A 24,435-nucleotide genomic window follows, 5' to 3' on the forward strand; every position below is an offset into this window, starting at 1 on the left:
TCAATTCCGATTTTTTGATCAAATCCGATTTTTTTGTCTCCTCGTTCACACTACAAATAAAATGCGACAGCAAACGCGCTCTAGTGTGAACGCTCAAAGCGGCCCGCATGCGCAAAAGAAGATGTCACAGACAACGCGCTCTGTTTAGACCAAGAACAAACAGTATTGTTTGACTGATGGCTGTTAATATAAAGACTTCGGACTTTACGTTTCCCAATTTTTGCTTTAAGTTATTTTGTTATTTACATAATAATGTAAATAACCTAATAATGATCCTTATTGCTGTTTAAGAGAGGAGCGGTGCTTCAAAGGATAGCTGCAGATTTCTGTCAGAATCTGCAGATTATACAGTACAAATAAAATGTTTACGTTGTCTTCCCAACAGTTTCACTGACATCTACACTGGATGGCTAGGAAGCGTTCGCGATGTCTTCTCGGGCGCTGATAATTGGCTTCAGTCTTGTGTCGGTGACGTAAAAGGCGGATTTAATGCGACTTGACCGTTCAAACAGCAGTCGCTTTCTAATACATCGGATATGTATCGGATTCAGTACCACATACGAAAGTGACCCAGATCGGATTTGAAAATATCGGATTTGCGCCGTTCACACTGTCATAGCATGATCGGATATGGGTCGCATAGGGTCAAAAAAATCGGATTTGATGCGCTTTCGCCTGCAGTGTGAACGTAGCCTAAGGGTGTTCTACAGAGAGGGAATTGTGACATACAACACGGCGCACGAAGCGACTACCGATATGGTGAAGAGGGGATTATCGGTAGAAGTTGTGAAAGACAGAGACTCATTCTTGGATCAAATAAAACAGCACACTTGGCAAACAAGTACGAAGAAGAATGGTGGAAACTCGACTCCAAAGCTGGGTTTCAAGGAACGCCTTCAGATATTTAGGCACCAAGATGACAGTGGATAAACAGCAAGTGTGTGACGGAGCACTATACTAGAGGTAAACTCAAGAATATTGAGACCTAAGATGAACTGAGAATATGAATTTTATTTCGATTTACTTGTTTTGTTATATAATTAGTTAATCTTATAAAGAGGGCATATAAAATTACATTAAAGTCGGGTCATTTATTTGCACAATAAGTTGGACCCTACAGACCACTGGGCTTTCGGCCTGTGTGCCGGAGAGGGCACTCTTCCACAAGTGGACAGAAGAGTTTTTCCCTCACCAAATATAGCTAATATAGCGATTATGTTTTTGGAAGTCAACATGATTATATGTTTTCGTTGTATAATGTTTTTTTTTTTGGGTTTTTTTTTTTTGGTTTTTTTTTTCTTCTTTTCTTTTTTCTCTTTTTTTTCTGTTTTGGGGGAGTACCTTTCGATCTTTGGCTATGTACAGAGATTGGAATTATATAAGGTCGTACATCAATGCCCTGTAAGGTAACTAAAATAGTGTCATTTAATGTAAATGGTCTGGGGAGCCATATTAAAAGAAGTAAAATTATGTCAAAAATAAAAAGAGAACAAATAGAAGTTGCCTTTATACAGGAATCTCACTTATCGAAGCTCGAACATGATAAATTAAAGAAATGGAAATTTAATCAGTATTCCTCTTCCTGCCCTCAGAGTCCTAAAAGGGGTGTGGTAATTCTAATCTCTAGTAGGTTAAATTTTGAATGCATCCAAGAAATCAGTGATAAGGAGGGGAGGTTTGTGTTAGTCAAAGGGTACCTGGAGGGTATACTGATTACTCTTATAAATGTATATGCTCCCCCAGGATCAGAGATAAAATTTTTCAAAAAGGTTTTTGAATTGATTGTTGGAGAGGCACAAGGTACTCTGATTTTGGGAGGAGATTGGAATGTTCGCCTCAACCCGTCCTTGGACTCATCAAACCCACACGCTCCGGGATTGAATAAAACAACCAAAAACATCAAATTAATCTTAAAGGACGTAGGGCTCATAGATGTATGGAGAGAACTAAACCCCAACAAGAAGGATTATACCTTTTTTTCTCACCCTCATTCATTTTATTCTAGATTGGATTATTTTTTTATGTACCAAAAAGATTTTAGCAGGGTGATCAATTGCAGGATAGGAGTGATGGATTTATCAGACCATGCCCCATTGTACCTGGAAGTAGTGCTTGGATACGAAAGAAGAGTTACATCCTGGAGATTAAATACAAGTATTCTAAGCACGATGAAAGAACAAATTAGTCAAGATATAATAGATTATATAGCGGAAAATAATAATGAAGAAGTTTCCCCAAGTATTCTATGGGACGCCCTAAAAGCAGTGATAAGAGGAAAACTCATAGGTTACAGCGCTAATTTAAAAAAGAAGAGAAATGAGCATTTAAGAAAACTCCAGACACAACTACAATATCTTGAAGATGCCCATAAAATAAGTGCAGTTACAAACTTACAATTAGAAATACAAAAGAAGAAAAACGAAATCGATGAAATTTTTTCAAGTGAAATACAAAAAAATATGGTTTTTTTAAAACAAAGATACTATGAGGTAGGAGGCAAATCTGCTAAATTACTGGCTTATAAATTAAAAAAACAACAATTAGAAAATACAATATATAAAATAAAGGACCCTCAAACAAATAACATTGTGTATAAACTTGAAGATATACAGTCAGCCTTCCTAAAATTCTACAAAGAACTATATACACAACCTAGAGTGGATATTAAAGGTATGATATCTTTTTTAGATTCATTCGACTTACCAAAGTTGAATGAAAAACAGAATATAACCCTAATCAAGGACATATCTGAATTTGAAATTAAAAAAGCTATTACAAAATTGAAACCGAATAAATGCCCAGGCCCAGATGGATTCCCATCAGACTGGTATAAAGAAATGAAAGAGGTACTGATTCCTTTGATGAGAACATCATTCAACTATATTTTAAAGACGGGAGTAATTCCCCCATCTTGGAATGAGGCTTCTATCTCTATAATAGCTAAAGAAGGAAAGGACAGGCTTGACTGTGGAAATTACCGCCCCATTAGTGTTCTTAACCAGGACTTTAAGATATTTACATACATTCTTGCCAAAAGAATTGAAAATATTCTTGTTCAGATAATTAGTTTGGATCAGACTGGTTTTATTAAGCAGAGACAAACGCAAGATAATGTTCGCCGAACACTACACGTTATTGATTATGTTAGGAAAAATAAAATTCAGATGGTCCTTATGAGCTTAGATGCAGAAAAGGCCTTCGATCGGGTTAATTGGGAATTTTTATACAAAGTCATGGATAAATTCGGATTCCATCAATCGTTTATCAGGATTATACAAGCATTATATAAATCACCAAAGGCAAGAATCAAAGTTAACGGGGCGCTTTCAAATGTTTTTAACCTACAGAGAGGGACACGTCAGGGTTGTCCTCTAAGCCCCTCACTCTTTGCTCTCTTCATAGAGGCCCTGAGTCAAAGTGTAATACAAAGCAATACTATTACTGGAGTCAAGATTAGGGGTCGAGAGCATAAGATTTCCTTGTTTGCTGACGATATTTTGATTTATTTGACAAATCCAAACACTACTTTCCCCAAGCTATTGTCACTTCTGGAGATCTTTAGTTCAATATCAGGTTATAAACTAAATATATCGAAGACTCAGATATTAACTTTTAACTATGAGCCCAATTATGAAATTAAGGCTAAAGCCAATTTGAAATGGGAAACGGAGCAGATGAAGTATCTTGGAGTAAATATTACTAAAGATCTGTCTAAGATATACAATGCAAACTTTAATCCTTTAAGTTATAAAATAAATGAGGATATTAAAAGATGGAATTTATTACCATTTTTAAATTTTGAATCACGTATAGATACAGTTAAAATGAATATCTTGCCCAGGATGCGCTACCTATTCCAAACACTCCCTGTAGAAATAACTGACAAACAATTTCGGGAATGGGACAAAATAATCTCTAGGTTTATATGGCAGGGGAAAAAACCACGGATTAAGTACCAAACTATTCAGTTGGCTAAAGACAAAGGAGGGTTGGGGTTCCCATGTTTGAAAGACTATTATATTTCTGCTCAATTGAGGACATTAGTGTGTTGGTGTAATGTAGATTATCAAGCGAGATGGAAAGAACTAGAAACAGTGACCTTAAAAGATTCTCCAATTCAGGCAATTCTAGGGGATGTGACACTTATTAAAAAACAAATTCATCAAGGAAACCAATGGATTAACCTACCTTTAAAACTCTGGTTACAATTTCTTAATAAGAATGATTGGATTGAAGAGGTTAGGATTTTAAGATGGTGCGCTTTTGACAGTGATTTTTTACCTAATGAATTAGACGTAAGATATAAAAAATGGTCTGGACAAGGTTTAACGGCATATTGTATGTTTTACGATAAGGGAATTCTTAGGGACTTCCAATCAATAAAAGATCAATACCAGTTAAGTAAAACGGACTTTTTTAGGTTCTTACAAATTAGGCATCATCTATATAATTTTATACCTAAGAGAACAGATCTTTTTTCTTTACCTGTTCTGAGTATATTTGTCAAGGCTTATCAGGCTGACACAGGCCTTAAGGTGATTTCAAGATTGTACAAGGGTATACAAGAGGTTAAGAAGTGGAATACTACCTACATCAAAAAAAAAATGGGAAAATGAAACAAATATAGCAATATCAGATAACATTTGGTATGAGCAGTGCGCTTTTCAGTGGAGAATTTCTAGTTCTAATACATGGAGATGTTACGGTTGGAAGAGTATCTGTAGGTTTTTTATTACCCCTGCACAAAGTAAACATTATTTTAATCACTCTAATTGCTGGAGAAATTGTGGGGCCCAAGGAGTAAAACATTTTCATCTGTTCTGGTCTTGCCCAAGGATCAACATTTTTTGGGTATTGATCCACTCTGAGTTGCAGATTATTTTTGGTATGCAGCTTCCCTTTAATTGGGACGAACTTTTGTTTGGATATTTATACTCAGTAAATGTAGATAAAATGTCTAAGCAGTTGTATGGTATCCTGAGTTTGGCTGCCCGTAAAATTATTACCAAGAAATGGCTTAGTGTGAAAATTCCATCACTGGGTGATTGGCATGAGACTGTACATGGGATGTTTAAAATGGAAAGAATTACCTTCATTAAAAGACTCCAGTTTGATATATTTAGTGAAATTTGGGGTAAATGGAAACACTACATCCGGTTAAGGAGACCCGATCTTGTTTGAATCTCTGTAACTATATATGCCACATTTCTGAATCGTTATGTGTTTATATGTATATGTTAGTATGTATGAGACTACAAGTGAACACATATGTAAGTAGGTATGTGTATGTATGCTTAAGAATATGGGTGTGTGAGTGAATATGTGTGTGCGAGTACATACACACTAGAGGGTACACCCGTCTGTTTTTCTTATTTTTATTTATTTATTTTTTTATTATTTACGTCTGTTCTTGATTATATGTTTATTTTGGATTATTTGTGTTTATATAGGTTGTTTAATAAAAAGAGAATAACAAAAAAAAAAAGAAATCGCAGAGGAATGTTTCCAACGCCTTGTTAAATCTGTAACACAGAATTAAGTCAGTTCTGAAAGCCAAAGAGGGTCGTGGTACTAGCAAGCTGTACCTAATAAAGTTCTCCTTCAGTTTCATGAGGAAAGCAGAAAGCAATCTCATCTTTCTCCTTCACACATCACACTACTGAATATGAAAGTGTAAAAGTTGTTTACAGTGAAATGGAGCATTCATGCTGTTGCTGTCGCTCTCTAAACAAATTACTACCATTGATCACATCACCACAGGGTAGCTGTGTGGGGAAATTGATTCTGCATTGTATAAAAGGTGACATGCTACAACCTTTGTGAGGCTGACAATGACAACCGCCCAATAGCTGTCTGATGTTTTTTAGGATATGGAAATGTGATGCAATAAGAAAAGCATTAAAAAAATTTGAGGACTTCAGAGATGGAAAAGGAGAGTGGGGACAAAAGGAAAACTGATGGTTTTTGCTTACATCTCTACAAGTAATTTGGATTTCTATAATAACTGTTAACACAGATTTATTTATAAAGGGACTTGTTTAAAAAAGAAATCTCCTCACTTTTCACTGACACCTTTTTACGATGTGTATAATTTAAATAACAAAATAGTGAAGCCATCACATTCACTGTGACTGAAATGAGGCAGTAATAATTATTAGTGTGAATGCTTGAAAAGCATTCACAGTATTGTTATTCGAATCTTTATTAGTGTGAATGCTTGAAAAGCATTCACAGTATTGTTATTCTAATCTTTATTATTAGTGTGAATGCTTGAAAAGCATTCACAGTATTGTTATTCGAATCTTTATTATTAGTGTGAATGCTTGAAAAGCATTCACAGTATTGTTCTTCTAATCTTTATTAGTGTGAATGCTTGAAAAGCATTCACAGTATTGTTATTCGAATCTTTATTAGTGTGAATGCTTGAAAAGCATTCACAGTATTGTTCTTCTAATCTTTATTATTATATCATCTTCCGTACGTTTTTTGGCATCTAACTCCTTCAAAACCGTTCAACTTAGAAAAACCATTCAAACACCGTTAGATTCCTATTATTTTGGACATGACTGCTTCTATTTTTCTCATTTCTAACATTTATATTTTTAATTTTATTCAACTTTATTCAACAAAAATTTCCCATGTATTTCAATGGGGAGACCCTTCAAATTCTCATTCAACTTACTCATTTTTAAACTCTTACTACTTCCACATACATTGACATAGAGCCACCATTCAAACTTTAAAACGAAGACAAGACATTCAACTATTCAACTTGTATTTATCTTTTCAATATCTATTATACTTTTTCTTCAGTTCCAGTTTAAGTTTCATGATGTTTTTTCAGCCGTTTCAGAGTTTATAATGGGTGTGTATGGGACGGAATGTTGGGGCTAGAGTGAGGCAGCTCAACTGCTAGAGTGAGAGGAGCAAAAAAATTAATCTTAAAATCTTTTTTAAAACTGCTGCTGTGTCCGCAGCGTTTGCTCTACAGGTATGATTTTACCCTCAAAACGTAGCCATCGCTGTCCTCTTTCATCCAATGTGTTTACTATTGTCCTAGGTCTTATGGTTCTTTCATAAATGTCACCAATGCACAGCCTCCTCCCTCCAACTCTTCCATAGACTCTAATGTTAAAATGGCTCAGAAGGTTCGTTTGAAAATCAGAAGAGCATGGTGTCTTTCCACTGTCACCACGTCCATATAATAAACTCCACAGGCATGAAAACTGAGAATTCAGTAGACTAGAAGCTGCTGTCGCTCACGGTGAAAGAATTTTGTCAATACGACTTTTACTTTTCATTTGGGAACGATTTGTTTCGGCCTGACTTTTCTGTTCATTTTAAGCAGCAAAAGTGAGGTGCATGTCTGTGTACGTGTGTATGGAGCCATTGGGTGCGGTCACTATAGCAACCAGGCTCACACCTGCCTGCTTAACGAGCTCTGCCTGCCACTGTCCAAGATTCATCTTAAGCACTTCTCTTTCAACTGCTGCTGTGTCCACAGTGTTACAGCCATCATTTTACCCTCAAATTGTCGCCATTATTGTTCTCTTTCCAACACCGTGTCTTTCAAAGCTCAGGCATTTAAACCTTTTAAACTGTGTGGATCAAAGTGGAGGGATCACATTTGAGTCATTCAGTGATTCAAAGAATATGACCTTTTAATATTCATTCAGATGTTTTCTGACTCTAAATGTTCTTTTCTCATTTCTTAGGGTTTTCTAATTTACATTTAAAACATTTTCAGTTTTTTTCCAACTCCTTCTTCTGTGTAACCTTCAGCTTTTAGCAGTTCAGCACCTTTGTTTTCAGGTTAAATTCGGGGTTTTTTTTGGGTTTTTTTTAATCTCATTCAATATTTTTAACTCAAAATTCAGCAATTAATTCATTTCAGTGCATACATTCAGATTCAAGCATTCACACTGCAGTTTCTTCAGAAAATGCACTTTCTAGTTATTATATCATCTTCCGTACGTTTTTTGGCATCTAACTCCTTCAAAACCGTTCAACTTAGAAAAACCATTCAAACACCGTTAGATTCCTATTCTTTTGGACATGACTGCTTCTATTTTTCTCATTTTTAACATTTATATTTTTAATTTTATTCAACTTTATTCAACAAAAATTTATAATGTATTTCAATGGGGAGACCCTTCAAATCCTCATTCAACTTACTCATTTTTAAACTGTATCTACTTCAACATTCGTTGACATAGAGCCACCATTCAAACTTTAAAACGAAGACAAGACATTCAACTATTCAACTTGTATTTATCTTTTCAATATCTATTATACTTTTTCTTCAGTTCCAGTTTAAGTTTCATGATGTTTTTTCACCCGTTTCAGAGTTTATAATGGGTGTGTATGGGACGGAATGTTGGGGCTAGAGTGAGGCAGCTCAACTGCTAGAGTGAGAGGAGCAAAAAAATTAATCTTAAAATCTTTTTTAAAACTGCTGCTGTGTCTGCAGCGTTTGCTCTACAGGTATGATTTTACCCTCAAAACGTAGCCATGGCTGTCCTCTTTCATCCAATGTGTTTACTATTGTACTAGGTGTTATGGTTCTTTCATAAATGTCACCAATGCACAGCCTCCTCCCTCCAACTCTTCCATAGACTCTAATGTTAAAATGGCTCAGAAGGTTGGTTTGAAAATCAGAAGAGCATGGTGTTTTTACACTGTCACCACGTCCATATAATAAACTCCACAGGCATGAAAACTGAGAATTAGGTAGACTAGACATTGCTGCCGCTCACGGTGAAAGAATTTCGTCAATACGACCTATACTTTTCATTTGGGAGCGATTTGTTTCGGCCTGACTTTTCTGTTCATTTTAAGCAGCAAAAGTGAGGCGCATGTCTGTGTACGTGTGTATGGAGCCATTGGGTGCAGTCACTATAGCAACCAGGCTCACACCTGCCTGCTTAACGAGCTCTGCCTGCCACTGTACCAAGATTCATCTTTAGCACTTCTCTTTCAACTGCTGCTGTGTCCACAGTGTTACAGCCATCATTTTACCCTCAAATTGTCGCCATTATTGTTCTCTTTCCAACACCGTATCTTTCAAAGCTCAAGCATTTAAACTTTTTAAACTGTGTGGATCAAAGTGGAGGGATCACATTTGAGTCATTCAGTGATTCAAAGAATATGACCTTTTAATATTCATTCAGATGTTTTCTGACTCTAAATGTTCTTTTCTCATTTCTTAGGGTTTTCTAATTTACATTTAAAACATTTTCAGTTTTTTTCCAACTCCTTCTTCTGTGTAACCTTCAGCTTTTAGCAGTTCAGCACCTTTGTTTTCAGGTTAAATTCGTTTTTTTTTAGTTTTTTTTTAATCTCATTCAATATTTTTAACTCAAAATTCAGCAATTAATTCATTTCAGTGCATACATTCAGATTCAAGCATTCACACTGCAGTTTCTTCAGAAAATGCACTTTCTAGTTATTATATCATCTTCCGTACGTTTTTTGGCATCTAACTCCTTCAAAACCGTTCAACTTAGAAAAACCATTCAAACACCGTTAGATTCCTATTATTTTGGACATGACTGCTTCTATTTTTCTCATTTCTAACATTTATATTTTTAATTTTATTCAACTTTATTCAACAAAAATTTCCCATGTATTTCAATGGGGAGACCCTTCAAATTCTCATTCAACTTACTCATTTTTAAACTCTTACTACTTCCACATACATTGACATAGAGCCACCATTCAAACTTTAAAACGAAGACAAGACATTCAACTATTCAACTTGTATTTATCTTTTCAATATCTATTATACTTTTTCTTCAGTTCCAGTTTAAGTTTCATGATGTTTTTTCAGCCGTTTCAGAGTTTATAATGGGTGTGTATGGGACGGAATGTTGGGGCTAGAGTGAGGCAGCTCAACTGCTAGAGTGAGAGGAGCAAAAAAATTAATCTTAAAATCTTTTTTAAAACTGCTGCTGTGTCCGCAGCGTTTGCTCTACAGGTATGATTTTACCCTCAAAACGTAGCCATGGCTGTCCTCTTTCATCCAATGTGTTTACTATTGTCCTAGGTGTTACGGTTCTTTCATAAATGTCACCAATGCACAGCCTCCTCCTTCCAACTCTTCCATAGACTCTAATGTTAAAATGGCTCAGAAGGTTCGTTTGAAAATCAGAAGAGCATGGTGTCTTTCCACTGTCACCACGTCCATATAATAAGCTCCACAGGCATGAAAACTGAGAATTAGGTAGACTAGACATTGCTGTCGCTCACGGTGAAAGAATTTCGTCAATACGACTTTTACTTTTCATTTGGGAACGATTTGTTTCGGCCTGACTTTTCTGTTCATTTTAAGCAGCAAAAGTGAGGCGCATGTCTGTGTACGTGTGTATGGAGCCATTGGGTGCGGTCACTATAGCAACCAGGCTCACACCTGCCTGCTTAACGAGCTCTGCCTGCCACTGTACCAAGATTCATCTTAAGCACTTCTCTTTCAACTGCTGCTGTGTCCACAGTGTTACAGCCATCATTTTACCCTCAAAACGTCGCCATCGTTGTTCTTTTTCCAACATCTTGTCTTTCAAAGCTCAGAGATGTAAACTTTTTAAATTGTGTGGGTCCAAGTGGAGGGATCACATTTTAGTCATTCAGTGATTCAAAGAATATGACCTTTTAATATTCATTCAGATGTTTTCTGACTCTAAATGTTCTTTTCTCATTTCTTAGGTTTTTCTAATTTACAATTAAAACATTTTCAGCTTTTTTCCAACTCCTTCTTCTGTGTAACCTTCAGCTTTTAGCAGTTCAGCACCTTTGTTTTCAGGTTAAATTCGGTTTTTTTTTTTGGTTTTTTTTAATCTCATTCAATATTTTTAACTCAAAATTCAGCAATTAATTCATTTCAGTGCATACATTCAGATTCAAGCATTCACACTGCAGTTTCTTCAGAAAATGCACTTTCTAGTTATTATTATATATTCCGTACGTTTTTTGGCATCTCACTCCTTCAAAACCATTCAACTTAGAAAAACCATTCAAACACCATTAGATTCCTCTTCTTTAGGACATGAATGCTTCTATTTTTCTCATTTTTAACATTTATATTTTTAATTTTATTCAAATTTATTCAACAAAAATTTATAATGTATTTCAATGGGGAGACCCTTCAAATTCTCATTCAACTTACTCATTTTTAAACTCTTACTACTTCCACATACGTTGACATAGAGCCACCATTCAAACTTTAAAACGAAGACAAGACATTCAACTATTCAACTTGTATTTATCTTTTCAATATCTATTATACTTTTTCTTCAGTTCCAGTTTAAGTTTCATGATGTTTTTTCACCCGTTTCAGAGTTTATAATGGGTGTGTATGGGACGGAATGTTGGGGCTAGAGTGAGGCAGCTCAACTGCTAGAGTGAGAGGAGCAAAAAAATTAATCTTAAAATCTTTTTTAAAACTGCTGCTGTGTCTGCAGCGTTTGCTCTACAGGTATGATTTTACCCTCAAAACGTAGCCATGGCTGTCCTCTTTCATCCAATGTGTTTACTATTGTACTGGGTGTTATGGTTCTTTCATAAATGTCACCAATGCACAGCCTCCTCCCTCCAACTCTTCCATAGACTCTAATGTTAAAATGGCTCAGAAGGTTCGTTTGAAAATCAGAAGAGCATGGTGTCTTTACACTGTCACCACGTCCATATAATAAACTCCACAGGCATGAAAACTGAGAATTCAGTAGACTAGAAGCTGCTGTCGCTCACGGTGAAAGAATTTCGTCAATACGACTTGTACTTTTCATATGGGAACGATTTGTTTCGGCCTGACTTTTCTGTTCATTTTAAGGAGCAAAAGTGAGGCGCATGTCTGTGTACGTGTGTATGGAGCCATTGGGTGCGGTCACTATAGCAACCAGGCTCACACCTGCCTGCTTAACGAGCTCTGCCTGCCACTGTACCAAGATTCATCTTAAGCACTTCTCTTTCAACTGCTGCTGTGTCCACAGTGTTACAGCCATCATTTTACCCTTTTCAAAGCTCAGGCATTTAAACTTTTTAAACTGTGTGGATCAAAGTGGAGGGATCACATTTGAGTCATTCAGTGATTCAAAGAATATGAACTTTTAATATTCATTCAGATGTTTTCTGACTCTAAATGTTCTTTTCTCATTTCTTAGGGTTTTCTAATTTACATTTAAAACATTTTCAGTTTTTTTCCAACTTCTTCTTCTGTGTAACGTCCAGCTTTTAGCAGTTCAGCACCTTTGTTTTCAGGTTAAATTCATTTTTTTTTTTTTGTTTTTTTATCTCATTCAATATTTTTAACTCAAAATTCAGCAATTAATTCATTTCAGTGCATACATTCAGATTCAAGCATTCACACTGCAGTTTCTTCAGAAAATGCACTTTCTAGTTATTATTAGTGTGAATGCTTGAAAAGCATTCACAGTATTGTTATTCTAATCTTTATTAGTGTGAATGCTTGAAAAGCATTCACAGTATTGTTCTTCTAATCTTTATTCTATTTTATTATTATTCTGTATTCCGTACGTTTTTTTGTAATCTATCTCCTTCAAAACCGTTCAACTTAGAAAAACCATTCAAACACCGTTAGATTCCTATTCTTTTGGACAACATTGCTTCTATTTTTCTCATTTTTAACATTTATATTTTTAATTTTATTCAACTTTTTTCAACAAAAATTTATAATGTATTTCAATGGGGAGACCCTTCAAATTCTCATTCAACTTCCTCCTCTTTAAACTGTATCTACTTCCACATACATTGACATAGAGCCACCATTCAAACTTTAAAACGAAGACAAGACATTCAACTATTCAACTTGTATTTATCTTTTCAATATCTATTATACTTTTTCTTCAGTTCCAGTTTAAGTTTCATGATGTTTTTTCACCCGTTTCAAAGTTTATAATGGGTGTGTATGGGACGGAATGTTGGGGCTAGAGTGAGACAGCTCAACTGCTAGAGTGAGAGGAGCAAAAAAATTAATCTTAAAATCTTTTTTAAAACTGCTGCTGTGTCCGCAGCGTTTGCTCTACAGGTATGATTTTACCCTCAAAGCGTAGCCATGGCTGTCCTCTTTCATCCAATGTGTTTACTATTGTCCTAGGTGTTATGGTTCTTTCATAAATGTCACCAATGCACAGCCTCCTCCCTCCAACTCTTCCATAGACTCTAATGTTAAAATGGCTCAGAAGGTTCGTTTGAAAATCAGAAGAGCATGGTGTCTTTACACTGTCACCACGTCCATATAATAAACTCCACAGGCATGAAAACTGAGAATTCAGTAGACTAGACATTGCTGTCACTCACGGGAGAGATAGCTCAGATTAAAACTGACAATTTAGTTGATTTCTCTTGTGTAGCAATCACATTCTTTCACCCATCTCTTGACAGGTTTTGCCACAGTTGTTTGCAGGAATGTCTGCGTCCACAGAAGCCCGTTTGTGCTGTATGTCGAGGTGCTCCGGGCCACTGGACTAAAGCTGCTCAACTCGAGGCACTTATTCAATCTTCTGTGGCAGCTTGTAAGGGTTGTGGCACACAGGTAAGTTTCACTACAGACCAAAAGCTAAAATATCACTGAACTGACTCCCATTTATGAAGCAATCACAGAGGGTGAAGATCCAATAACTACACATGCATAATCTTAATGTTTTGCTGTGTCTAAATTTCTGTCTTTATATTTAGATAATAGCAACAATTTTATGATGATGGTCATATACTGGAAGTTACTGATATGTGTCACTCCTCCCCCAATTAGGTTGGGCTTTCTAAGATGAGAAGCCACACAGCTGCCTGTTCAAAATACCAGGAGTACATTGAGGAGGGAGTCAGGACAACTGCCCAGAGTCAGCCTGCCATCGTCAGGTGGGGAAAGAAGCAGAACAATTATTTGCTATTCCCTACATAATAAAGCAAAATGGTTTACACTGTAGAGTCAGACTTTGCATGCAATTACTGCTGCTTGTTGGGTTGTATAAATTAAAGGTCACCTTTGGACCAACACTAATCCAAAGTGAAAAAGGAAAAGAGTGTAGCCCTGTCAGTCGTTTCAGTGAGAGGGCTTCATTAATGCAGCAGAAAGTACTGTATATAGGAAATAGAGTTCTGTTGGCCCAATCAAATATATTCAATGATATGATTTATGGTAGATTTCACTGTAACTTAAGTGCCAAATGTAAACAGTTGACCTGTTCATTGTGACAAATGATGGAATATCTTCTCGTGATATAAAATTCCCTATGTTTATAGTATTATAAACTCTTGGCAGTACATTGTTGTTTGATAAGACTCCAAAGTCGTGACTCTATTACTGCCTTGTTTCACTGGCATGCCTAACATGTCAGTCAAATAAGAAAAGCTCTCTTGCGGTTTTACTTTATGTAGTGTATACATTTTGCACTTAAGGTAAAAAAATTAAATAAATAGAAGTTTTAGCACAAACGGGATTTCAAATTGAACCCAATCTTGATTGCAAGAAAAATAGTATTATAAAGTATGATCAAGCATATGCTAAGCATTCTGTATTTTACCTGTCGTAATTTCTGATTGTAATTTTTCCCGAGTGTATAGAAAACAGTACAACATTCATCTTTAGAAAACATAAAACACTATTATTGTCAAGTTGTATGAAGTGGATGTGGTTTTTATCATATATGGATGTTAAGTATTTATGACAACTGTGCTTCCTGGAGAAAGTTCCGAGAAGATGGTTTGAGAAGCCGTCGCTTGTAATGAGGTTATTATGACTAATCAGGAAGTAGCCTTTTTTGGGGGGGGGCAACCCAAACAGCAGCCTTTAAAACTAAGAATCCACACATTGTGGCATGTTGTTCCAACACTGTTTAAAGTAAGAAACCGATCCCAGTATTTATTTATTTTGTTATTTAACCCTCCAGACCTTTGTGCCATGAAACAGATTCCTATTATTAAAAAGAAAAAGGAATAACTGTCACTTTTAAGTCTTTCTCAAGCTCTTTCAGCTGGTGCAAAGTTGATGTGACAAGAGATAAAGATTGGCCACTAACTGTGGTAAATGTCCACTTATTTCTTCATAAGCTGATGCCTGTTACATTTCAAGTGTAATCATGTAGTTGAGAACCAAACCTTGTGACATTTTATTATTTCTGTTTCATTGCCACAGTTCAGTGCCAAATCGCTACACCTTCACCTGCCCCTACTGCAACTGCCAGAACCTCGACCAGGATGGCCTGGTTGAACATTGCACAACCCAACATGCTCGAGATGCACGCCAAGTGGTAAAAAAACAAAACAAAACCTATTCTGTCATAATTCTGAGTTTCCACACACTTACTGGCTTCAGCTGGGTTAATAATGTGTTTCAAAGATCGTTTTATTACCTTCATGTTTTCTTTAGGTGTGCCCCATCTGTGCCTCGATGCCTTGGGGGGATCCTAACTACAGGAGTGCTGACTTTTTCCAGCACCTGAAGATCAGACACACTTTCTCCTATGATACATTTGTTGTAAGTAAAGCACTCTCTGTTTATTTGTTGTTGGGTTTTTTTTATGTTAATAAGAATTTAAGTGATTTTTTTTTTCTTTTCTTCCCCTTCTCATGCTTATGACCTCCCAGGATTATTCCACAGATGAGCACACAATGATTCAGGAGGCTTTACAGCGCTCCCTTATGGACCACTGAAGTGTGAAAACAATCCACCGGTGGAGGGAATCCAGTGAAATGAAGGGATGATGGTCTTGAAAAGACAAAAACACACAGTGTCATCATTCATCTAGAATGGGGATGGTGGTACTGACTTATGGGTAATTATTTTTCATAGGGAACTGGTATCGTAACTATGAATATATAGGTTTATTATTCTGAAAATAAATCGCGCAATATGGTTAAAAAAACAAAAACATAGTGTACTGTTTGATTTAGGAGTAATACTGTGTTTCTGGTGTGATAATCACTTATCTTCCCCTCCCCCCAGCTGAGTCTGTAGACTGGATAGTTTGTTAGGTATCTGCTAAACTATGTTTAAGCTGTTTGTTTATCAATGACAAAGTGTCATCTAGCAACAAAACATCCAAACTTGCGATTTAAAAATTCTGCAGTCAATACTTGATCTTATGAGAGGGTCTAACCACTAGGTGGCTACCTATTGCCAGCAGACAACAAACTTCACTCCATGAAGTCTTCAAGTAACAGAAAAATATATTATACTCATTCTACTCGCATGTTAATGCAAAAGGGTAAAGGGACTTTTATTTCTTTTTCTTTTTTTTGACCACAGTTCTTTAGCAGATGGGGGGGGGGGGGGGGGAACTGTCTTTTCAGTGCTGTCTTTGATTGAAGCGCGTGTGTTTGTGTATTAGAGTGTGGCTGGGTGTGTTCATTCTGTTTTGACAGATCTACTGGTAAGAATAAACAATGAGGGTCAAACACAGCTAGAGATGGCATTTTTGCTTTTTTGTGATGTTTCTCCCTTATGTCTTTGTGCCTGCTGGTAGATCTTGTTTTCAACCTTCCAGAACTCATAGGGCTAACACAGTAGTTCATTCAGTGAATCTACAGATGCAAGTATTTAAAAAAAAAAAAAAAAAAAAAAAAATATCTGTGTGTTTGGGTTCATTTGGTCACTTTCATGTGAGAGTTTATTTGCATGTGTCTAAACCACAAGAGGGCAGTAGAGTTCTACATTTCTGTGACAACATCACAACAGCTGGTTCTTGCAGGACATAATTGAAGACAGATTTCATTCTATAAGTGTGCTTTACCCAGTGCTTTGTTCTCCACTTATTACTTTTGTTTTAATACAAAAAATCACCGGTATTTCAATATTTAGGCTTTTGGTGGGGTTATTTGTCATTGTTAAAACAAAATAACCACATTTTCGGTTTGTGCAGTTGATGAAGTGACATAACAAAAGACTTTAAATGTAACTTATTGATGTGTGTTTCTCATGCCCAGTGTCTTAGATGGTCTATACTAAAAACACTCCAGTTTCTTGTGGCTATCACTTTCTCCTTTACTTCAACAGCTTTGAAACATAAAGATCCATGGTCATTTATATGTATGCTTCCAAAAAGACGGCATGTGCAGTTAGGAAAACGAACAAAAAATCAGTACAACTTTGCTTGATCTTCTTTTTACTGGATGTCTTTGGGGGGAGTTTTTGTTTTTTGGGGTGGGGGGTCTTTCTTTGCAATTGTGTTCTTTTTACATTAATGATTCTTTCAACTTAGTTGTAAGATTACCCACGTAGAACAGGCTCGTTTGTCTTCTGCCAACAGGTAAATAACAAATCTTAACACAGCAGATTAAGTAGCTCTAGAGCAGAACCTCAATGCCTTCTCACCTAGTCTTTGGTTCCACTTTGAACTAGATATTTTCTTTTTTCTTTCTTTCTGTCTTGTGCAATGTGTAATAATTTTGTATGTTTTTTCTAATGTTTAATGAACTTTTTTTTTTTTTTTTTTTTTGTTTGTTTGTTTTTTCTCTTTCTCAATATATCTCTCATTCTCTTCTGTCAGCCCTACTGTCAGCAGGTGCTAAATCCTGATGAATTAAAGCTCTTTAATTATTTAAACCCTGGCCCCAGAAATCAGGTGCAGTGATTTATACCTGTGTGTATGAGACATGCGGGGGAAGAAACAACACTCGGTGCTGATGGATGACCACTGTGTGTGTGTTTGTGTGTGAGCGGGAGGATTTAAACAGAAAGCACTGTTCACAGCACTGCGAAAACCGGACGTGCCCAGTTGTCATAATCTGGCTATGAGCAAAAGCTGTGGATGAAGGAAGGCAAGCTTTCTGCAAGCCTTTCTTTGTACATTTGAAGTCAAGCCAGGGTCGTGTTATAACGACAAAGATCTCGCAGCGTGGTTTTACATGTATGTGTAACTTCATGATGAAACTCGGGGCTCTTCAGTGTACATTGTCCTCGGAGAGAGAAAACCCTCTCATCTCTCCTCCCTTTTTTTTGTTTCTTTCATCTGTAATTACTGTAGCTAAATGATATTACGGCTTTACACCTAGCTCTACTGAGAATCTCATCCACCAAACTTCTTGATGTCACCCCCCGTTCTTATCCTTTCTTCTCGTTACGTTTCCCCCAATCAGGTTTTTGCTCCTGGCAGATAGAGGAGTGATGTTAGCTGTGAGAGAACTAACGAGATACTCGAGTGCTTCTGGGCAGGAAGGAAGTCGAGCTGAAAAACATGGCAGGGAGAAGTCTTTCTTGTCTGTTTGGTGGCGCAGCTTAAAAGGGAGAGGGGGGCCAAGGTGGGGAATAGGAAAAAGGGAAGAGAAGTGAACACATTGAATAAAAATTTCATAAAGTTCAGTGTGTGGTTTCTTTGATGCGAGCAGTGGATGGTGCGTACAGTCTGCAGGCTCTGTAGAGGCAGCAATTAATGGTACATGTGCCCAAAGGCAAACTGTGAGAGGTGTGGGGACGGTGGCTCGTTTTGTGTGTCGTACCATCACTATACCCGAGACATCTCTTTGCTGTCTTTTGTTTTCATTCACTGTATTGTAAACCTTCTCTTTCACCTGAACACTGATTAAAAAGAATCGCTCCTGAACTTGTATGAAGTCCATATTGTTCATGCCTGGTAGCTGTCTAAATTGTTTTCCCCACACCAGTGACACTTGAACACGGCAAATTCAGCCATCAGTTTTGTGACATCAGTGAAATTGCACTCTTTGCAGACTTTCACGTCATCGTGAAACTGATCTGTAGAAAAAGGGGCGAAGCAAGACTTCATCTGTTTGCTTTTTAGCACGATTTAATGTTTAACAGACTCAGAACGATGGGTTTCATCCAACCCTAAAACTGTGTGTTTTGCCCAAAAACTTTTGTTCAGAGAAAAAGAAGTGGTAGGTAAGGTTCATCACCTTGTTCTTTTGGTGGAAGATATAGCGTATAGAGTGACTACATATGTAGCGGTCACCTTTAAAAAATAGTTTTCTAACATTACATGTAATGTATTTCTGCGTGACAACAGACAGGAACTCCTGGAAAGTTCTATCTTGGTCTGTTTCCCTCTCGGTTTTGCTGAGGCAGGTATCTCTGATGAGGTGCGGGGCATGTGAGGAGAGCACTGGGAGTTTGTTCACCGAAATATTCCTCAAAGTCAGGAGAAACAGGAAGAGTGGGAATCCTGCCACCCGGGTGCTGCAGCTCAGCAGGTCGGTCCTCTCAAATGTTTGAACAGAAAGTGCCAGTGGGCTTCCCCGACATCAATACTGGTTCTACACCAACTCATCTTCCGCTTTTAAACTCTTAACAACCGACCCCCTACCCCAACCAGACACGCGCGCACACACACTTCTTGTCTTGCTAGCCTAAGAGCATCGAGTCTTAACTTTGATTTAATAACGCCTGCAACCAACTTGGCCCTGTATCAGCTTAAGTGAAACTTGCATATCTTGTCTGTGCGCATGTTCTATTTTTGCACCCTGACTTTTGCCAGTGTTATGACAGAGGTACTTAGAATTGTAAGAACAACATAGTTTATCTTTATTATTGTCTCTTAAAGACTGGGAAATGTATGGGAAATGTAATTTAATATACCACAAGGAAAGAACAGTTTTTGCATGTATTTTGTTTATTCAAGCAAAAGTTTTGTAATTTTTTCTAAAGCTACTGTATGTCCTTCCCCAAATGTGGCTGCAAAAGCATCGTGGAAAAAAGCCCTTACATTAGTTTTAGGAGACCCTGTAAAAGCTTGGAAAGTTCTGAAAAATCACTGTTTCTGCAGAAATATTCTCCTGGAAGTGAAAATGAATATGAAGCATGTTGATATAACTATCAGGAGAATTGCTAATCATTGCTTCCTCATTTATTTATTTATTTGAAATTCACACAGCCGCTGTACTAATATTTGAAAGTTAAGTCCTCTACGGTGTTTTTAAAAAATAAAATAAAAAAGCGGCAGGGTGGGCGAAATCCCTGGTGTGTATGTGCGCATTGATGTCACAGTGGAGTATCAGGCCAAGTGAGGCGATCTGATCTAAATCTTACCCCCCCTCACTTTACCATTTTAGACCAACTAAGATGAGTGGAAGAGAGTGAGGCCCAAGGCTATTATTCTCCCATTAATTTTTCCATTTGAAATCAAACCTCAGCGGGCATGCAAGAGGGAATCGGGGGGGGGGAGAGGACTACAGTGGGGATAACCTTATCAGGATTGGGGGAGTGTGTGAGGGGGACAAATGTTAGTTGTAGCAGTATTAATGTCCAATAGGGGAGGCAATTTCACTTTCAAAGCAATGCTTGTTATTAAAGTGTCTGCCCACTTCTTCTTCCATGGTCCAGAATGGCCCGTGGGAAAACTGCATGACATTAAAACATTGTTTTTTAGCTCTATGGTTATGAAAACCCACAGAAACATAACTTTGATTATTTTGATTGGGTGTTTTTTGTTGTTGTTGTTGTTGTTGTTGTTTGTTTTAAATCAGATAGTTTAATCTGTCCATCTAACTGTCACTGCTACAAAAAGAGACACATCTGTACAGTCCAGTAAATCCTCTCAATTCAATTAGGATTTCTCAGTTCTCTTCCATTTTCTTTTACATCATTAATTTCATACAGCACATTTTGTATCTTTACAATGCCTCATCACATGCCTACATCCTGGGGAGACCTGGTAACCTCCAGTCCTCCATCCTACCTACCCACACAAGCGCATACACACCTCCTCGACCTCACACTTCCTCTTCAAGCCTCTTTCAGTTCCACTCACTTACACCCCCCCCCCCCCCCCCCCACCTCTTTCTTTATAAAAGCGCCAGTGCTTGCTAATCTGTCAATCAGATGTTGTCCTGTTGTGGCGATGATGGGGGTCCGTGACGGTGTTCCACACACCTCCTGCAGCTCGCAGCTCGGCGAGTAGCTCGATGATTAACCAGGCAGGTACTGAGTCAAACTGCTGACAGCATAAACACACTGACAGCTGATTTGAAAGACAATGCTCCCACTCCCTCCACTTAACTTGTCATGGCAGTCAAAGCACCTTCTCACTAAACTTGTGGCATATTAGGCAAAGATGGAGGGAAACACTGATTTATAGCATCACACTCATAAATGGTCACACATAAACAAAACAAAAAAAGAAATACTTATAAGCATTTCCAAATATTCATAAGTGCTTATGTTTGCACAAAAAATCTGATCAATTATTGAAATTATAAAGAACAACTAGTGAATAGTTGATAACTGTAAAAAGAAAAATGCAGCTACCAGGGAAAGATTTTCACATTTCCTATTTTAACTGTATCTTCAAAAGTGAAGGCCAGAAACAGCAGCACAGCATTTCCTTGTCTCTCCTGGATTAATAGTCCAACACTTCCCAATTATTAACCATGTCTGTTTTGTACCATTCATATTCAAAGCTATTTGCCTCCCTACACTTCCTGTGCTTTGTATTCTGAGTCTTTACAGGAGGGAATGGACGATCCAGGCAGATCTGTCACTCAAACCGCAGCCCCCGACCACCAGTCGCTGCCCAACAAACTGTCGTCCATATACCTCCATCGGCTCCGGTACCTCCTCGGCTCAATGAGTAACTAACCTGCAGGTAGTGAATCAAACTGCTGACAAGCACATGAAGGGGACCAGAGGGGTGGGGAGAAGGAGACTGTGTAGGTGGATTGATAGAAAGATGAAAAGGGAGGGGAGGATAGAGATGACAATGGCATTATTTCATAGCCCACCTTGGTGACGTAACCTTTAACTTTGCATAAAAAGATGAGTCCCTTTCCTGTTGGTCCAGCCACACTTTTTCCCGTTTTCGCCTCATTTCCCCCCCCCCCTCGCTTCTCTAAGTGGCAAGCTTTGATGGGCTGTCCCTGTCTCTCATCTTGTCTTCTTAGACAGATGAGTGCTGTCAGTGCTGTCATCACTGCCCAGCTAAACATTAATGACTCTCTTGCCTGACAAGTGTTGGCGGGGCAGAGAAGAGGTGAAAGGGGGACGCCTCTGGACAAAACAAGGAATGAAAAGGAGAAGTGATGGCTTTATCTGCTTGACAGATTCTCTTTTGTCTCTCTGAACTTGTGTATATGTATGTGTGCCATCAGCAGATTCTTGGCTTGACATGATGGTTTTATTGCCCTGTTTTTCTTCCCCTCTGAGGAGATGAACCTCTTTGTATTCCCATTGCCCCTCATCCTTCCTACTGGCATTGCTGACATTCCTTTCAAGCATCTGTGTGTATGTGTGAGTGTATGTGTACATATATATATCTACACACGCAGGCTTGTGGTGTCTGTGCCAGTCGTAGTTTGGAGGGCCGTGTTTGTTTCCTTCATATCCTCGTGTGCTTTCTTGAAGAGAGCATCCTGAACTTTGATGTTGGCACCAGTGATAGTGATGACGGCAGGTCACAGTGAAAACTCAGAGGGACAGTAAGAGGAGAAAAGAATGGCCAGAGCAGACGAGGTGGAAGTTAAATGGAGGGAAGGTCTCTGCCAGTAAAATGATCTGTGCAGTTTGGATGTTGGGACAACTTCATGCCACGTCATGCTTTCTCCAAAGAGATATAGTATGGATATATTTTACTTCTGTCCTTCCGCTCAGTTCTTCCTTCCTTCTGTGGTCACTATTTCCACTCTTACTTCTCTCTGTGTCTCACACTCTTCGTGTTGTCACTCAGGCCTATCACCTCTTTTTCCTGCTTTCTTTTGAATTATTAACTCTCTAGCTCACCGGGGTGAATGGGTACTGCTGACTAGACACAGCACAGAACCGGCTTCTCAAGCACCCACATTACATTGCTGGTGCCCTCACCCCTATGCACATTCACACACAACAAAATGCATGCATACACAACTAGCTGTTTATTAATATGACTAGCTGATAGTTGAAAAGAGAGATAAACACATGTGTATGTGTTTCTTCCCTGCATTCCTTTACTGTAGAGCTGTAGGCCTCCTGTGGAGCAGCCGCCCACTCGCCCTCCTTACTTCTCCCCAGGCAGCCTCTATCTCTTCTGGGTTCCCGGAGCAATGATTAACCCGGTTCTGATCAATGCTTCTGCTGACTCTGATACATCACTGGTGCCTTGCAGCTGCCATGTAAAGGAAGCGTCAAGTCTGTGCTGCTCATGACAGAGTATATCCACTCCATCACTTAGATCAGGACATGCAATCAGACACACAAATGCACACACACACTGCACTTTTTAGTCGTTCTGGTTATGTTTCACGTATGCAGTATATTTTATCTTGGTGTTTGGTTTAAGGGACTAGTGTGGGTTATTTGAGATGACACAAATGAAACCACGTTTAAAACTAGAGGAACTTTGGCCAGTGTTTATAGCTGAAAGGTAAAATCTGTTCATTATTTCAGGCCTTTAAATGGGAGTGAGTTTCTCTGCTAAACTTGGGCGTCGGGATGTTATTTTACTAAAATACTTTTTTGTGTGTGTGTAAGCATTTTATGAGGACGAACATAAAGAGCGCTTAACAAAGTGAGATAAACATAGAAACAGAGAAGAGAATAAAAAGAAGAACGAAGAGAGGGACCGTCGCTCATCACCCAGCGGTCCTTTACCTCGACAGCAGGGGGAAGACCTGATTTCCTGAAGATGACAGGAAACACAATAGCAGAGTGTTCTGTCAGCACATCCTTCTCAGAGAGCCAGGTTAATGATTCTGCAGCCACAGCTGAGCTGGAGAGAGGGATGAACGGTGGGAGGAACGGGGAAGAGAAAGAGGTGGAGGGAGCTGGCACTCAGCTACACTTAGGCCCTCATTACAGCTGTATTAGGAATGATAGTGTGTTTTTGTCATTTTAATTACCTTTAATCTGATGTCTTCATACTCGGGCCGTTCATTAATGAGGCAGAACAAAAACTACATGTCACACGTGTTTAGCTTGTATCCGTGCTATCAGTCACACAGTTAACATGGGAAAAATGTTCAGTGACTTCATGAAGAGTGCTGCTGCTCAGCAGAAAGTTGAAATCATTGGTGAAAAACAATTATGGCACTTTTCCCCTTTATTCTCTATTGCATTTTATATATACATATATATACTCTGTATTAGATCAATTAGCATTAGACTCTGTGTTAAAAACTAAAATGATTTTTGGAAATCACTTCTCTTAAATACAGTGTTTTATTATTTAACATAATAAAAAATAAACTTAATGGAAAAGTTGCTCTACAAACAGGGTTGACAAACATAAGGTCTGGGGACCAGAACTGACCCGAAAAAGATTTAAATCAAGCCCACTGGACAGCTGGAATATGGCTTTTTTTTTTTTTTTAAACTTTTTTTTTGCTGTATTTTCATACGTTTTACAGCTTTTAATCCTGATTAAAAACTCCCCTCATAGCCATTCATACAACTACAAAGTAATTAACTAATATACACAATTAAATGACAGAAAAGTACGGAGCCCCGCAGGGGATATGGGAGAAAAAAAAATTAAGCCGGACTTTTGCGAGATCTCGCAAAAG

General features: G+C 37.9%; 1 protein-coding gene across 1 annotated transcript; it reads left to right on the plus strand.

Moving 5' to 3' along the window:
* The first annotated feature begins 1,394 nt into the window (after positions 1–1,394).
* rnf114 (ring finger protein 114) lies at positions 1,395–15,881 on the plus strand. The gene is made up of 6 exons (XM_026154877.1): positions 1,395–1,406; positions 13,319–13,546; positions 13,763–13,869; positions 15,146–15,260; positions 15,380–15,487; positions 15,598–15,881. Exons 1-6 carry the CDS (start codon positions 1,395–1,397, stop codon positions 15,661–15,663), a joined length of 636 nt encoding a protein of 211 aa, XP_026010662.1. The 3' UTR covers positions 15,664–15,881.
* The last annotated feature ends 8,554 nt before the right edge of the window (positions 15,882–24,435 follow it).

The sequence above is a fragment of the Astatotilapia calliptera genome, chromosome 20 (assembly GCF_900246225.1).
Source record: "Astatotilapia calliptera chromosome 20, fAstCal1.2, whole genome shotgun sequence".
Classification (NCBI taxonomy): domain Eukaryota; kingdom Metazoa; phylum Chordata; class Actinopteri; order Cichliformes; family Cichlidae; genus Astatotilapia; species Astatotilapia calliptera.

Bases quoted from the DNA above. Each gene is read 5' to 3' on its own strand.
- rnf114 (XM_026154877.1), top strand. The intron at 13,547-13,762 runs GTAAGTTTCACT...TCCCCCAATTAG, and splicing joins GTAAGGGTTGTGGCACACAG to GTTGGGCTTTCTAAGATGAG. The intron at 15,261-15,379 runs GTAAAAAAACAA...TGTTTTCTTTAG, and splicing joins CTCGAGATGCACGCCAAGTG to GTGTGCCCCATCTGTGCCTC.